Source organism: Vidua macroura, chromosome 2, assembly GCF_024509145.1.
Source record: "Vidua macroura isolate BioBank_ID:100142 chromosome 2, ASM2450914v1, whole genome shotgun sequence".
Classification (NCBI taxonomy): Eukaryota; Metazoa; Chordata; class Aves; order Passeriformes; family Viduidae; genus Vidua; species Vidua macroura.
Genome location: NC_071572.1, coordinates 102363555 through 102382080, shown reverse-complemented (window position 1 = coordinate 102382080; position 18526 = coordinate 102363555). Strand labels below are relative to the sequence as shown.

The 18526-nt window shown below is 36.0% G+C and overlaps 1 protein-coding gene across 2 annotated transcripts in view; it reads right to left on the bottom strand.

Annotated features, from left to right (window-relative positions):
* The window catches only part of VWA8 (von Willebrand factor A domain containing 8), a 179730-nt gene that overhangs the window by 106385 nt on the left and 54819 nt on the right, over positions 1-18526 (bottom strand). For both annotated transcript variants that reach the window (XM_053970435.1, XM_053970436.1), the window contains exons 13-19: positions 16160-16320; positions 14882-14995; positions 7551-7719; positions 7191-7268; positions 4099-4214; positions 3095-3201; positions 1097-1203 (exon numbers count right to left, since the gene is read on the bottom strand). In XM_053970435.1, coding sequence (XP_053826410.1) covers positions 1097-1203; positions 3095-3201; positions 4099-4214; positions 7191-7268; positions 7551-7719; positions 14882-14995; positions 16160-16320 — 852 coding nt within the window. The remainder of the gene's footprint in view (positions 1-1096; positions 1204-3094; positions 3202-4098; positions 4215-7190; positions 7269-7550; positions 7720-14881; positions 14996-16159; positions 16321-18526) is intronic.

The window sequence follows — 18526 nt, the reverse complement described above, 5'->3', positions numbered from 1 at the left end:
ATCAGAGGGATGGGCAATCATCACCCACATGAAGTTTAAGAAAGACAAGTGCTGGATTCTGCACCTGGAATGGGGCAACCCTGGATGTACAGACAGACTGGGGAATGAGAGGCTGGAGAGCAGTGCCATGGAAAGGGACCTGGGGGTCCTGGGCTATGGCAAGTTGAACATGAGTCAGCAGTGCCCTGGCAGCCAGGAGGGCCAACGCTGTCCTGGGGGCATCAGGCAGAGCATCACCAGCAGGCAAAGGAGGGGATTGTCCCGCTCTGCTCTGAGCTTGGGCAGCCTCACCACTGCTTTGGCTGCTGCTGAGCAGGGCTGGCACAGCATCAGCACTGTCTTCCCAGTATTTTCTCCCCATTAGTAGACTGCGGTAAGCAAGATCCTGGGACAGGACACACCTAGGCCAAATAACCCAAAGTAACCACAGGTATATTCCATACCATTTGACATCAGCTCAGACACAAAAGCTTAGAAAAGGAGTAGGAGTGGGGGCATTTGTTATTTACAATGTTTGCCTTCCCAGGCAACCAGAGCATGTGCTGATGCCCACAGCTTCCTGGAAAGTGGCTGAACATCACTTGCTGGTGGGAAGTAGAGAATGATATTGTTGGCTTTTCTTCTTGATTGTGCACACACAATCTTTTGCTTAATAAACTGCATTATCTCAACCTATGAGTTGTTTTCCAGCCTATTTTTTCTCCCATTTCCAGCTAGGAAGGGAGAATGATAGTGGCTTGGTGGGTACCTGGAGTTCAGCCAAGGTCAACTCACACCAGGGAGGTACAACTTTATGCAACAGGCCTGTAAAACAGTCTCAGGATGCAATCTACAATCCAGCCCTAAGGGTGGATCAGTCCAGCAGCAGTAAACAAACAAAATGTTCAACAGAATTGTTATAATCTCTTTGCACGAGGATGAAGACATATCTGTAATGATCAGCAAATGCTAGGAGAAAAATTTAAGACTAAAGAAACTACTTCAGAAATATATCCTTAAAATTTAGTTAGTACATTATTTACTATACATATGAGCATACCCATTAGTACACATTCAACAAACTTTTCTAACTCAGAAGTCAGAGATTTGTACTTACTTGTGCATTTTCATAAAACAAAACATCTGGCACTTTCATTTTCTCAGCTGAGTTATAAATTGGCATGGTCACAGACCCTATCTTCAGAATCCCGTTGTTTATTTCACCTAGTCATTTTTCAGGAAACAAGCAAATGTATTTGTTACAACATCTTCTAAGCAGACAATGCAATCAATATTAACATTTGCAAGTAACGATTTACAGATTTTAACAAGGCTCTGGTTTGGGGTAAATTATTTCTACCTAAAGAAAGAGAACACTTGGAAGAGTATCAATTTACAAAAGGCTGCATTATCATGAATTTGAATTTGCTTTAAAACTGTAAAGAAGTGTATTACAATAAATGAAGAAAAGGTGATTTTATAGGAAAAGGACCTTAAGAAACACCAGAAGTTGTGACCACTGCCTTGGTCTAATTTGACACTCTCATTGTATTACTGGAACATCACCAGTACTTTTAGGCTATATTTCCTCAATCCACAAGGTTTCACACTTCCATTCTTCTGCTGTCTTCCCCTGTCCCACTGTGGAGTGAGGCACAGAGGTGAGGTAAAAAGTGGCTTGTGGGTGCTCAGCTGAGAGGGGAAGCACACCCACCACAACTGTACAGAGTAACTGCTAATTCTTCCTTTCAGCACTGCATAGTTGAAATACCCCTCAACTACAGTTCTGAGAGAAAAAGTACATTAAATTTTTTGCTTAGATCAAAAGAACCATAAATTCAGTACTTAGGAAAACAGCCAATAAGTGTAATTAATAACAAATCCAATAAAAATAATCTAAGTTTTGCTACTAATTTTTTAATCTGGCATGGTATAAAACTGAAAATACCCTTATTTCTAGACAGATGTTTTTAGCTGTTTGCCTTTATGGATGAAACAGAGAAACACAGAAAATTCAAGAGATGTATCCAGATTTTTTTTTTTTTAAAGTAAGCAGGTAGCATTACACAACTGGCAAAAGGCCAAATTATTTTGAGATATAATAATACATAGATGGCTGCAGATATATATGGCTGCATATATATTTGTATATAGTTATATACACATATTATACTGCATATAATAGAAACTATATATCCATTAATATATCAGTATCTACATGTGTACTTCTATACACACAGACATTAATACATTTATAAAAATAGAATCCACATAGAATTAAAACCAAAGATGTGTTTACCACTGCACAGATCTAACAGTAAAAATACAGAGATCTAATACATGACAAAACTGGGAACAAACATACAGAAGAATAAGAGCAGAGATAACACTGGTGAAGCAGAGAATAGGAAAAACATAGTGAATGGAAAATGGCAAATTGCTTACAGTATGCTGCCTGACAGAGCATATGAAAAGATATACAGCTAGGATGAAGGGGGTCATACAGGAATGAGAAAGCAGAAGTGAGAAAAATGGCAGAAGCACAAATACATGCATAGCCCTGAAGGCCACTACACATGATTACAAGTTGGATAAGCCAAAGAAACTAAGATATGCTCGATAAAGGTGACATGCAACTACTACAGCAATTTAAAGAGAATAACAAAGAAGTGTGTGCCAGAATGAAAGCAAATGATAGCACAGAACTTCTACAAGAATCTCAAAAAAAAAAAAAAAAAGGTGATTTTAACAGGGGAGAGAAAGAAGCAATGGTAAAAAAAAAACAGAACAGAGAAATTATAAGCTCAAACTAAGGCTGTAACTCTATAGACGACTAACTATCAGTGATTAAAAGAAATGAAAAAGCAGTACTAAAAGCCTGAGACCATGGATCTTATAGACTGAGAAACACTTTAACATGATGGAAAACAAAATTCCATGACCAGGGAACTCGGCAGACAACACAACATACTGAGAGCAGCAACACATTCTGATAGAACAGAGATATAACTGAAGCAAATTACATTTAATTTTGAGGATAACTAGTACACCTTTATACATCCAGCAATTTGAGTAACATTCATGGGGAGCAGGAAAAAAAATAGCAGAAGCTTACATGTGTAATCCTTTCCCTCTAGTTTCTCTGTGTCATCTGGACTTGTTTCAATACCAGAATCCTGCAGATTTTTATGTAAAGCTGATCTGGCGAGGTTTGGTAAAAATCTAAAAGAAGGAGAATAATAGGGAGGTTGTATTTTAAGAGTTTTTCTTTTTAAAGTTTTCGGTATTTTCTGTAATCTAAAAATCTAAATCTAATGTAATCTGTAATCTAAAATGAAGATTCACTTGCACCTCCAAACCCTGAATGTCTATTCCTTGCACAAAACAGCTTTCCACATTTCATCTATCCCCAAGGAGAGGAATTTAGCTTCTTTCACAGGCAATGAACTACACTTGTCACAGTGCACTCTTTTTTAAAGGCTTCAGTGTTATGAGACATTGCAATAGGGTTGTAATGTAGGGTGGTTTAGAACTGGAGGCATGTAATATCCTCATTCCATTGCAAGTAAGAGCCACAACAGAAACAACTGTTTTTTGGAAGTACCTTTTCTCATTACTCAATTCACTTGGATCTCAGGTTCCAGAGAAAAAGGGTAAGCTCTGAGGTGTCTAGAACTAAACCCTTTCAATTTTCCAGACTTTTTGACAATAACAACTTGCTTTCTTTTGAAAAGACAAAAAAAACACAAACAAAATCCCAAAGCAAACAAAACCCTCATAACACTTCTAGACACAGCTTTTAGAACTGAAACCAAGTGTCCATGAAACATAAGTCAAACAAGACATTAACATGGCTCTGCTTTGAGTGTTTTTAGACAGTGAACCAATGCTGATAATGGTGACCTAATTTATATAATGTAAAGATGGGAAAAGTGTAGCAAGTCCTTTCTACTTACCTTCTAGGTTTGAGAATACCACAGAAATATTTTTAACAAAATGACCAACTTTAAGGAGCAAGACAGCAATTGTATTATTTAATAAAACACATTAAAACTTATCTGGCCTGCTAACAACTGACCAAGAAGCTCTTGGAACTTCCACCAAAACTAGCAGTTCTACCTGGAAAGGCAGGCTTTATTAACAGCATCATAAAGGCTTTCATCTGGATGTTGTGACAGTCGACGGCAAATTCGCAACAGTTGTCGAGTAGATAAAAACGAGGCCAGTGACTGTGCCTGTCAAAAAATACAGGGTAGTTTAATTATTTAATCCAAGTGAGGGATTTAGAGCAAACAAGTCAGGAGAAAAACTCAATCCAAAAGGAATAATTTCAACTTTTCTTCTCATTCATAGATGCTTTGTGCCTTCTACAGCAACTCATGCACTTCAATAGGCAAGCTTGTAATTCTGTATTTTTTGCAGTAAGTCACTGTCATGGAAATCATTATGTCATCAAAAGATTAGTCTTAAAATATCACTTTTATCAGCAACAGGAAGAAAAATGTGCTGTGAACTGAATTTTATGTGCAATACAAACCCTAACATTAATACCCGTCATAAAAACCAGGTTAGCTATTGTGAAAGGATCGATGTGCTAAAAAGTCATCTGCTCTTCACAAACTACATATGAGCTCCACATGTAATGCTCTGGCAAAAAGGTCCAGCAGGATTCTTAGACATATAAACAAGACAACACTGGGCAGCAGTACAGAGATTGTATCACCTCTGCACACGCCTGCTGGGCGGGCCATTACTGGAACATTGTGTCCTTTGCTGTTGCCCACATATTAAAACAGATGCTAAAAACTGGACATGATTCAGCAAAGATTTACAGAAATTATTCAATGCTTGAGAAGGCAGACCTCAAACAAACATGGCACAATTTAAAAAACCAAACAAACAGAACCACAAAACAAGCAACCATGTACTTAAAGAAGGATCCAAAGACTGAGAAAGAAATCATTCTACAATTATATCTACCGGATGAAGGTATCTAATACAAATAGGTTCCTTATTTTAGCAGGAAACACACAACAATGAGTGTGATCTGATAAGTCACGCCATGTTTTGCCTGGGTCAAGTGAAATATTTTAATTAGGTAATTCAAAATGTTTTGTTTGGGTTTACACAAGTTTATATAAAATTTCTAATTGGATTAAAATTGTCTTAACATATGATGCTGTTTCAATTGGAAAAAAAAAACTTGACATTTGAAATCTAGGGGAAAAAATAGAGAAAAACAACACTTCATGAATTTCAGAGCCTTTTTCCCCTTTATTAATTTTTAAGCATGAGAAGTATCTCAGCACCAATTCCTTCCTCCAAAAAAACAGCAGTTTTGACAAAAAGGCATTTAAATTAACAAAACCCCAAAAAGTCAGTTCTATGAAATCACACAAAACTTCAAAACTTTTCTCAAATTATGAGAAAGGAAAGAATAATACTTTTTAGCATACCTCTGAGCAATGAGCAAAAATTATTTAGATTGGCCTAACTGCAAAGATTACTACACCTGTTCCTCCTGCTTTCACTGACAGAAGATTGTGAAGCATCTTCTGAACAACCATAGTTTACAAGCCAGCACTATGGACACTGTGATGTAAATGATGGCATTTAATGAGTTACTTCAAGACCTACTCAGCTATACCTGAAGCAAGGGCAAGGGTAAATATTCTATCCTTACTATCCATAGAGGATATGACCATTGAGGAAAAGTTGTATCACATCTCCTGAGTATTTCCAACTGGTAGTTGAAAGTATTGTCAACAAAATTTCGTCCTCTATTACCTGATTTGTTTGAGTTTTTTTATATCGAACAACCGCAAACTCAAAACTGTGTTAGTGACATTTTTTAAAATATGTATCTATGAGGCATCTAATTCAACGGGATCTTGATTGTGGCCTCCAGATTCTATTGTAAATCAAGGAAACAATTACAATGATGCAGACAATGCCCACAGAGTGAACAGTCTACAGGTATTCTATTGTTAACAAAATCACTTTAAACAATGGTTAATATTTCAGTAGAATCTCTGGCAGACACTTATTTACTTAGACAACTCTATAAATAGCCTAATGTACATAAGGCACACATTTAATCTCTCTGCACAGGTGCGCTGTTCCCGACATGTCTCATGTCACTGCTGATCTACAAGAATCCTCTCTCAAACCATACTGTGACTCACTTCTCATTCAGTATCACATAATTCATTTAGAAATTTCACAATTCTACAGATATCCACATATTTGGAAAAGATTTTTGTGATGCTCTATTCAGGCATGGTATGTCTCCAAGTATGTCCAAACGGATACATTTATACATTAGATGTAGGAAGCTCAACTGATGATTATAACAACTGTCACAACAGTGTACCTAGAAGTCCATTTTTTATTTACTTTTTTAAGCTCCAAAGAACATAACAGCCTCTCTCAGCTCCTTTATAGTAAAACTATAAAAGTTATTATCAATGTTAAAATAGTGGAAACTAAGGACAATGAATTAAATTTATTAAGCACCTGTTAAGCTGGTACTGCTGGATTCCAATAAAAATGTTTTACATTTTACTTATATCAAGGCATGCTGTGTTTTAGCTGCCATAGCAATAATTTCTTTTTCTTGTCACCATGATTTAACTGTATTTTTAAAGAATTCTGTGGTCACTTTGTCAGCAGAACTTATTTTTCCTGACATTACTTCTTTAATAGAATAGCCTATAGCAGCAATGCAGCCAGGAGTTCTGGAGCATTCTATTTTTTGAATCTCTGCTGCTGCCTGTTGTCATTTTATAATGACTACATAGCTCCTATTGCTCAAAAAGCCCAAATAACTTCAGCTATCAATTTTATAATTACTAAAGCAAAGTAATCAAAAAATACCCAAACGCATGTGATTATATCCATACACATTCAAAAGGCACCTCAGCATAATGTGAACCACATACCTAAACTCACTGTGTTCTTGTTCTTGATTCTCTGGGATTTGTACAAATTCCTAGAACTTATGGAGATTCCAAATACACACATCATAAATCAAAGAATTTTATAGTATGCAGCACAGTAATTGCCAGCAATAGCTTTCTGGGGCTGGTTTGCCAATCAGGCAGCCTTTGAAAAAACACTATAGCTTAGCACGTTTCACCTGGGCTTTGTTAAGACAGTCACAGCAGGAGATAGTAAATTCAAAGAGAAAAAAAGAAAAAAAAATGGCTCACAGTGGTATCATTTGTCTCCCGAAGCTTGTGTGTTACTGACAACAACTTTTCCACAGCCACACTGGGTACATTTGGAATCTGGTTGAAAGAAAAACAGTATTAATCTTACCTATTAATCAAGATATCCAAGTTCCACATATGCAATAACCATGGCGTTGCCACAGTTGCTTTATGACAAAGAGTACTTTTTATTACAGCAGTATTCAATATCAAAATAAGAATTATGACATTAAATGATAAACAGGTATGTTGATAAGCTTCGAAAATCAGCTTCTTTATTCTACACTGAAATAGCAATATATTTTATATGTAATCCTGTTCAGTAAGCCAGTAATTGCCTAAAGTACTGAATATACTTACCATTTGTTTAATAACTTCAATTTCTTCACTCTTGCTTAAAGATCGAACATTATGAAAAAGAAACAGTGTCAAAAACTCTGGACCCAGCCATTGTTGGGTACTACTTCCAATGACAGGAGGTTCTGCTAAGACCACTATTCTGAAAGAAGGATGGATAGGAAAGATAGACCTGCAAAAAAAGAGTTTAAAAATGCATTACCTGGCTTAAGGAATGAATATCAGATTTTATTTTTACAATAGATGAAAAAAGATAAATTATTGTACTGAAACATACCGGAGTATATCCAGATTATTTGCAACGCAACTTTATTTTTTAAAAAAAAGAAAACACACAGGCTGCATAAAGCAACTTGAAATTTTTTTAATTTACACATTTTTTTATGCTCAGAAGTCTACCCAATTCTCTTCATTTGCAACAGGACCTGCATGCTTCAAGATGGACAAATATGACCAACTAAGCTACAGTCTACTGTGCTGTATGTCTGAAGTAGGCACATCTCACTCATTTCATGGACTTCTACAAGTGCTTTACCTACAACAGGGTGTCTCACAGACAACTCAGGGACAAAAGAAGACCTACCAGAGCTGCAGTAATAAGTAACTTTTTTACTGAATTAAACTGACAGAAAGGATGACACTGTAGAGATTTGCCTAGATACTATGAAGAGCTGAATTTAGTAACAGTTTAGGAACATTCCCTTACAGATGCTCTTTGTGGTCCTTGGATTAATATGTCTAACTTCATAACACTCCTGAAAGCTATGCTTCAAAGACCAACCCAGTCACTTCACCCCTGGCTCATTTTAGAGTCAGCATGAGGAGACAGGTCTCTCCAGTGGGAGATTAAGATTTACAAGAACTTCAGAATTGCTGTCCTGGCTCCTTAAATCAACCAAGCACACAAGTCTAGCCACAACAAGTAGTCTGCCTCTCTCATATTCCTTCAGCACCCCCCAACCATATCTTCAAAGACATCACAGGATAGAACCTTATTTGCTTTAATTTATCTTTGCCCAAAAATTTTTTCTAATACTGTTCTGAACTTCCCTTCTTCATCCTATCTGCCTCCACAGCTTCCTGTGAAAAAACACGCACTGTTCCTGGCTGTAAAATAATAAAAGGTACTTTTATTATTATTGTTTTTTAAGTCTTTATAGCACTGACCTCCTAGCCTAAGTCAGTGTTTCCCAGTTCTCACTTGAGGATTTGGTAACTAACAGTCTTGACTCCACTGAAGATAATGGGAACTTGCAACACCAACTTAAAAATACAACTTTCAGATGTGTATTTTAGGGCACTAAAAGCCTGCTGCCTTGAATTTTGATATCTTTGCCTTCTTCACATCTTTTGTATCCCTTATCTGTGTAATATTTTCACCTCCTCTGACTGGGCACTCATTGGTACTCATTAATCAGCACACCTGCAAGATCACAGCATCACACAGAATCAGTGAATAGTCTGAGCTGACAGCAACAGAGAAGAATCATCAAGTCCAGCTCTTAAGTGAATGACCCATACAGAGATCAGACCTGTGACCTTGGTGTTACTGGCACCGTGATTTGGCCAACAGAGGTGATCTCCAAAAGCAGCAGAAACAACGGAATAACACATCAGATACAAAAGCCAGTCAAATTTTGTCCAAGAAGGACCTGCTTTCATCAGCTAATTTTACAGTACTCTTATTAAAATAGAGGATGTTCATTTATTAAAATAGAGAATGTTCATTTGGAAAAAGCAAGTGAAATTTGATTAGGCAAAAATTTATATTGCTGTTACCATGTCATTTTCCATAAAGATTACTGAAGACATAAATTGACAAATCTACTGCATAGTTGGCTCATCTGTGCATCACAACAATAAACCTGTGATACAACTGGGCAATTACAGCAGTCTCTTGTATCAAAGCAAACAAAGGCAGTGGTATTAGTTATTCTCAGCTGAGTGTTATAAGCCTAGAAGCTACTCCTTGATTGATGAAAATAGAAATAGATGTCCGAAAACATCACGTGAAAGAGGAACCAATGGGAATGTCCCTGTCATTAAGCATAAAAGAAGGTCAGGGAACATTAGCCAACTTTCTTATAGAAGAAAACATTTCCTAGATAGGATAAATACATATACTTTCAGGCTTATCTTCCCTAGAACTACTAAGAAAAAAAGCAAACATCCTCCAGACATCCATCAAATTCTGGCCCTTCTGCAATACCGTAAGAGAAGACAAGAAGGAGTCGACTTTTCAGGTGAAGGAATTGTTTTTCTTTTGTATCATTTCCTGGTAAAGAAATCACATTTCTTCTGTATCAGCTCCTAGTCACTGCCCTCAAAGGGTTTGGTGGGGACAGCGGGGAAAAGCACGGAAAGAAGTGAGAAGAGAGGAGATGCAAAGTCAGCGCAAGCTAACTTGGCGATATCAGTTCGATTCACTGACATACTCTCTAGACTTGAACAACATCACTGCTCTAGGTTTCCAGGTTGTAAACATGAATAAAACTATTTGGCTATTTCAAAAGCCTATTTGTTTGGAGTGATGTTTGCAATGCTGAAAATATCAGGCTAAGTGTATTATTAAACAAATACCATAAATGACTCAGTTCTGCAGTGCTAAATTCCCATCTTCCATCAGCACAACTGAAGAGCTTCAAAGTTGTTCCATCACATTACAGATCAAGTCTCAAAAAGAACACAATATGGAGAGCTCCTACATGGAGCTGTACTTCACAGAAAAGAAATCTTTGACATGACAAGAAATCTTGTGGGTTTTACAGATCAAGATGAAGTAAGTGTATCTTCTTAAAAACGTGGCATCTTTTAAATTAGTGAGCCTCAAACACAGTGGGAAGATTTGATGTTAACCGATTCATGCAAAGAGTCTATCCTTCTCTCTATTAAACATTTACTGACAATACAGGCAGCAAGGCACTCTCCTAATAAAATGAGTGTTCTTCTTTTGACATCACTGTTTAATTTTTCAGCCAAGAATTACCACCATTGCTCTTACAAAGAAAATCACACACATTGATCAGGGTGATTTTAAGGAAAGATTTTCTTGTTATTGACCATGGTTCTGAGCAATTGATGCTTCTCATAAAAAACAGAATAAAATAAAATGCAGAACAGCATTTCTAATGTCACTTTTTCTAAGACCAAACTATTTTTTATTATCTCTTTCTGTAACATGATTTAATAAATCTCATTTTCTATCAAATTTTGTAAGTGGGGAATTATTCTAACCCTAGAACCAAAATGACCTATTGTTATTTTCTTGTTGTTTCTTTTAAATTTCACCACAGTCTAACATTAACAGATGCCTTTATCTTAAAATTCACTAAACTGGAAAAAAGCCAAACGCTTAAACAACAAAGCAAATAAAAGCTTAAAAATGTAAGCAATTAAAAATTCTATTGCTTGTTAAATTTACTCCCTGCCACAATTACACACATTTGTCTTATCTACTGTGCAATCCCTTTCAACCTAACCACACAGAAAAGAATCCACTGTCTGCAAGGCATTAAAACCACCCATGCATTATGAGAGACTTCTTTTAGTTTTTGAACTATCCTATTATGTACCCACTCCTAGATTTTCCCGTAATAGCTGCCTATCTGTTCACCACACCAAGAACTTAGCATCTGTGTGTGCTGAGGGGGTATACCCACACAAACAGGTTATATACTGCAGCCTGAAATAAACAAACACGTCACTGCTTGATTTGTAAAGGTTGTGTGCTACCTTTACAGTATCTATCTGGGTGAAGTAATGGATGATTACAGAAGAAATTCTATGCAGAAGTCTATGCACACTCCTTGGACACACTTTCTTTTACTCTCTGAACTTGTTCAGGGAAATGAATCATGCAGTCATTAAATGAATAAGTTATCAGCAGCTATAATTTCCTTCTATGTAAAATATCTTTAAGGACCATCTGTCACTTTCTCAAGGGCACCTTTTTTTCTTCTCCTTAAACTCATGAACATGAATTCTTAGTTTCCTCAGAGAAGCGAATGAGTTCTGCAACCATTTGCTAACAACTTCACAGCCAAACTAGCATAATAAAGAATACCAGAAAAAGGACTCTGTGGCCATTAACTAGCTACTTTGCAGCTTAGAGGCTTTCAGCAGGGCAAGGAGTATCCCAAAATGTCCCAAAGGCAATGCACTGCTTGCAATTGTCACTCCTGAAAGAGCTATTGTACCCACCAGCCTGAAGCCCTTCTTAGAAAAATGGAAATTTTTCTACAGATGTAGAAATGTAACGAAATAATAGTGAACATACTACTCAATGACAATAATTAACCTCATTTAAAATCAAAATATACTTTATTAGCTCTTACAAAAGTAATAAAACTTTGAAATGTTGTCAAACATGTAACATATGAATAATAGTGCTCTAATGTGCAAAAACTGAAAACAACCTGACAACCAAACCATACTTTCCTCTTTGTTCAGCACCTCTAATAACATCATCACGGTTTAAGCATATTCACAATCTCTACTGTAATACTGTCTGCATTTGTACACAGAGGCATATGATTTCTCAAGATCACAGTGTGATCTAAATACCATCCCTTTAGTAAAAAAACACAAGCAAACCTCTTGATCCTCTTCTAATACACATATGAGTATTTTTACCACTGAAGCACTAAACATTAAAAAGGCACTAAAACTGCAGGAACATATTAATATTCACTTACTGGAAAATTAAGTAGACAACGTGTCACTCAAACATTACAGATTCAGTCACAACAAAACTGAGAATGACATCATCTATTCCACAGGCCTGGCAAAAAGCATTTGCACTGAAATCATTTTAGTCAAATCCAGCAAATCAGGGTAAGTAAAGCTGTCTTTCATGTTCAGAAATCCAGCTAAGGCCACTAGTCACAGTCATTGGCATGCAGCAAGAGAGATGTCCCTCATCAATATGGAAAACATCTCCCATTTGTGATTTGGGTAAGAATTTGCCCAACCAATCTGCTAATAATTCATATTACAACATACTCTATGTAGCTTCTCCAAAGATTTCTCCAAAGTATTTATTGCAGGCAAAGGAGGGATGGTGAGCACTGTTGGGATTAAAATCTGTGATTAAAGCAGCTGTAAGTACCCCAGATATAATTTGATAGATTAATTCTGCTGGATTCTGCAACACTGGAAGGGTACTGAAGTGACTGACAACTACTGCTGAAAAGGATGAGTAGCAAGGGCAAATACAGTCCTGGAATCAAACAGGAATTACTGACATTGCATCCTGGAGTCAGTTAAAAGGCAGTGATGTTTTCAGAATATGCAAGTCACCAAAATCAGGATGAGGTCCTGGAACACCTTCATTTCCTCAAGGGCTGATGAGAACAGTATCCTCTCTATAGAGGAGTCCTCCAGTGATGTCAAAGAAGCTCAAAGCCAAAACCAAAGAAGTAGACACATGTTTGCAATTAGTTTAACCTAATTTTTTAAAATAAGTCATTACAGAAAACAAGGGCAGATTGAACACTTCACCTAGGAGGTGAGGATTCTCAGCAAAATGGACTTCAGATAATTGAGGAAGAAGAATTTTCATCTGCATCCAAGATGGTGCTAAATGGTCACACTGAGCTTCCAGACATAAGAATGTCTACACAATGGGATATCTGTTTCTAAGACCAAGTACTAATCAGAAATACATTTATGTCTAGTACAACAGACACCCTTTGCTTATGGATTAGAGAGTGAAAGCTCACTGTCAGTCAAACAGATAATTAAGAGATTAGCAACTCAGAAACATTATATTACAAAATACTGAGGTGGTTTGATAAAAGCAGTATATTGAGATCTGAAGGAAAGACAGACAGTCTTTCAAGGAAAGCAAAAAAAACCCCAACTTTTGGAGCCTTCAAAGTAGCCAAAACAATGCAGATTTACCACTGAACAGCTGAACCAAAAGGTTTACTCAATGAGGCTGAAAAGAAGGAAAGCAGATACACAGGTGACACAAAGGAGAAGGGTCTGCAGAACAATAATTAAAGAAGACAGCTTGGACAGTGCTCATGGTCTAACAGATAATGAAGATTAAAGGGAGCACACTGCCAAAATAGCCATTGTTAGAACAAAAAAAGGATGTGCAGGATCCAGATGTAAATCTCTATTCTTGTGAGAGAGATTTAATCCACTAGGAGTGGTCGCTCTGAAGATGAATGTGTGATGAACCATTCAGGTTTTTGGAGTATATTGGCAATGAACTAAAGGGTTCAAGGCAAAACAGCACAGCCACTACCATTCTGCCTGAAAGCAGGTTGGACAAAACCATGAACACAGAGCAGGGAGGAGACTGGCACAACAGATATTTCGTAGTAAAAAGTCTGATGCAAAGTAGGAATACCATCCCAGATGGGCCCTTGGAGCTTTTTTGCTGCTCTTTTCAACATCTGTGCTTAAAATCCCGATAAACAGAACACTTCCCTGTTATATAGTTCTTCACACAAATAAAACAAATGCAGGAAATTACCATCTAGCTAGGTGTACTGCCTCTGCAGACTGGACAGAATTTGCAACAAATAGGCTTAGAATGAAGTTTGAGTTTTGCTGGTTTTGTAGGAGCAATTCTTGCCTTATTTTTTTTTAAACCCACTGTATTTTGATTGAAAAGGGAACCAGAAATATGGAAACAAGTAAGAAGTAAAAGAAAAGCAGCTTTTCTAAAGGGCAGACTATGGAGGCCAAAGGAAAAAATCAGACTCAGCAAGACACTGAGAGAAAACGTGTGGCATATCATCACTGCACCCCTGCTATAAACCCATCAGGTCTCTTCAAAGTTTGGGCACATGCACACCCTGCAGCATAACATTTCTATCTGTGGAATGTTTCTAGCACACAAGTGGAAGTAAAGGAACAAAAAGAATAACCATAATGGGTCCCAACCCATCCTTAGGATTTCCTGCCCCATATTAATTGTAAATTAAATACCAGCTTTCTAGCTCATGAGGCAAAAGAAAGTAACAAGTAGTATTTAACTTCAATTTAGCTTTATTTTCCAAGACTTTTAATAAAATGTTTCAAAATTAAGTACTATATAGCTTTATATCTATTTTTATACCTACTTAGAATTTCTTTTCAATTTCTAACTCCTTCTCTTAAAGGTTATTGAATGTTTTCCTTTTAGTTCAAGCACTCTAAACAGGATATAATTTTGCCATACCACAAAAAGAAATAGAGCTAAGGAGGAGCCTTATGTTTAAAATATGTTTCTCTTAGCAATTAAAAGGAATCAGTTTAACAGAAAAGCATTTTTCATTTTTTTTATTAGACAAAAAATTATAAAACTGAAATGCATTCTATAGTCGTAGCTGATACTTTACCTCTCCTGTAGTTTCTCATCAGAGAGCTGCAATTCTTCTTTTAAGTTTTGGTATCTATCTTCCCTTAACAATCTGGTGCCATCATAGAGAGTCAGTTCTCTGTCATGTACTAGTCTGAAAATAAAGAATAAGCTCTATCTTGACTTTGTTTAATTTCTATAATACATATAACAACTAAGGGTGTTTTTAAAAGTGATCTCAGTTAAATTACACCTCAGTAAAAAGAAAAAAATGATACCACCTCAAGATGCATCCAGGCATGGAGGTAAAACAACATACATAAGTTTTAATGCATAGTCAATCAATTTAAATCCATATGGTAAGAACATGAAAAATAAAACGTGCTGTCTTATCAGTGGAGTGTGCATAAATGGCACAAAACTGCTTTTTTTGTTATGCTTGTACCAAATAATATACTTTTATTTCTTGAAATGCTATCTTTCAGCTGGCTTTAATGATTAATACACATACAGACCCAGGTTTTATTTTGTGATATGCAGAAGTTGATTAGCTATAATGCCTGCACATGTCAAAACTAAAAATCCGAAAGGAACACTAAACAGATGAAAAGGCAAAAACACAGGCAAGTATAAATCTCTGTTCTGTCTTTCTGCAAATATATGTAATAAGAGAAAGAAGAAAATGTTTTTGCTATAACCTGCTTTTAAAGCTCACTATGTCCTCTGATTTGCAAAAGGCAGTATATGATGTATGCATATGAAATGGCATAAAAATTTGACCGGACAGTATAAATAATTATTAACATAGTATTTGCTATTACTGTGTTCTGTGAAGTTTGATTTATTTTTATTGAATTATGAAATAATGTTTAGAAAGAGATCTTTGTAATCAATATAAAGTATGCTGTGTAACATATTTTATATTATAACATACTTGTTTAGAAGCAGAATGCAAAGTGTTTCAAACATTTTCTGACAATCTTGCATTTTAAAATTGTTGCACAAATATTACTAATTTTAGATTTCATAATTCTAGAATAAAATCTAGCTCATTCCAAAATTCAGACTAACACTCTATTTACAACAGGCTGAAATTTCCTGTATTATTTTAGGTTTACAAAAAATTAAAGAATTGCTTCTGCTCTTAAGTAAAAAAATGAGCACTACATATTCTATGAAACTTCAATGCTCAGCTTGATCTTTACAGTATTCCTGAAGTTCCAAAGCCATATTCACCAGCAGCAACTTAAGGTCTCAGTATGCATGCACTCAATACACAGATCACGTGCACCCAACTTATCCAAGCTCACATCCTGACCTTTGGAGCACAGCTAGAGTGCCAGGGTTAATTCGATGAATGCCATCAAGAAGAACAAGCTTTCCTTCCAGAGCTGCAGTGACAAGCGGCGATGGTCTCCAAGCAGTATCTCCATTTGGAAGAGTGTACCTTTGCTGTAGCAAATCTCTAGCTGTCATATCCTGGAAGTATCAGTCCATCAGAAGAATATAATTATGATCTATTCTCTTAATTTACAAGTACACGCTTTCTCCTTAAAAAACTGCATTCTGTTCTTCCCAAGAATAAAGGAAGGAAATCTTCAACTACTTTTCCAAACAGTATTAGCAATACACACACAAAGCTACTCACAAAATGATAAATAGTCTTTGCAAGTTCTAGACTTGCCAATATCACCTCTTTGAAACAAGAATGAAAGCCTTTCTCCCCCCTGCCTCTTTAACAAAACACAAGCATATGACAACTTGTACACAGCCCTGCGCACAGAAGGGGGCAGCAATTTACACCTGGAGCAAACAAGAATAATTTCTTTCATACGGAAGCCACCTGAAGGAGCAAAGATTTTATCATTAATCTTGAACACAAACCAGCATGACATTCCATCTCTCAGGAGGAAAATACTGCTGGAAGCATCAGAGAATAATGAACAGGGTAAGAAAGAAGCCCGTAACATAGAATTTATCAAAAGTACATAGCCTGGCACAAAATAATACTCAAGGAATAAAACCAAAGACAAAATCTAGCATATCCTCCAGCACACATATTTTAGATATTCCACTACAACAGGTAAGCACAAGAGAAACAAAGACATAATAGTAATTGCTGTGAACACAACCCAAAATCAGATAAAAACATATTTTCTATTGTAATTGTAGCTTTTGCATATGTCTTTTTCACAACCCTAAACCTTTGAACTTTAAGGAATAAAAATAGAATACATTACGTCATATGGCCTGAAAAATTTCCTTTTTCTACATTTCCTTAAAAGCCCTAAAATAACAGGACAAAGTCTGGTTCCTTCAGTGTTTCCACATTTATCTAATTTAAAGTCTCACATTCAAATCCACAAAACCATACCATATTTTTATTGTTGTATTTCTATTGTTTCACTGCTGTGTTCACTCTTCTATATTATTAATGAATTAGACATGAAATATTTTTATAAAAGAGAGAAAAATGGGGGCTTTGGACTTGCTTAAGAACTGTGCATTCAGCAGCTAGTAAATGCTGTAATGAATATTTTACTAACACACCTTTGGATAATTCACCTCTAGAGAAATGAAACAACATACAGTATAAATTGACTGAGAGCCTGGTATGCTGTACTCCATGTCCATCTCTAATTCCAAAAATGAGAACCATGTGTTAATTTTCTGCAGATAAACTCAGAAGAGTATTTTGTGCAAAATATTTTCTGAAATAGAACATGAATATAACACTGTGATTTAAATGGTTGAATGAGATTCAGTTGAGATTCAATTAAGGGATGATTAAAAAGGAATACCATTGCTAACAAATGCACAGTTTTTGTAAGGAACTTATTTTATGGCTAAGTACCTGCCCAGTGATTTATTGTGCTTATTTATTTACTCTAACTCAATTTTTACTAAGTTTTGTTCAAATCACTAAATATATGATATTAAAACTAGTCTTACGATACTCTAATGCTAAAAAGGCCTCCCATTGGAGGGGAGGTAACTAAAGTATAAGAATTAATTATTCCTCTTATTTTGGACAAAGCAATGACAACAATATATTTGCCTTGTGAAACAGAAAGCTTGTTTTAATTTGTAGCAGTCATTATAACTTACATGTTTTACATTTCATTGTTTATTTTCTGGAGCAGTTTGTATACAAGAAAAAAAAAATTAGGAGAAAAATCAAGTAGGATAACTTCTTTTGCGCTCCCTCTAGCAGCTATACCAACACAAGCCTCCATGGCTTGTAGTACTAATCATTTTCTTGGCAATTATGAGGTGAAGAATCTACACTTCCTGCTTTTTATGCATATTTGGACTCATCATTTGTTAGTATTTCTCAAATAAAAAACTGGAAGGATTTAGTAAAGAAAAATTATGAGGTCAGGCAAAAAAAAAAGTCCTAGAAACAAAACCATCACAGTACACAAACATTAATGATGTGCTTACAAAACTGGTTTTGCTAGGGAAGAAAAGGAGCAAGTTGCTGGAAAACTGTTATAACATGACTTCGACTGTTACTTTTCTCCCCCTCTGAAATTCTGGGGGGAGAAAATATTTTATTTCAAGCATTTGGACTAAAACTTCCCTAGTTACAGTCCACAAAGCACTAACTGGCTACTGCTTTTCATTTGCTGTTGCTTAACTGCATTAAGAGACAACTTAAAAACAAACCTTTCCTAATCAGGAT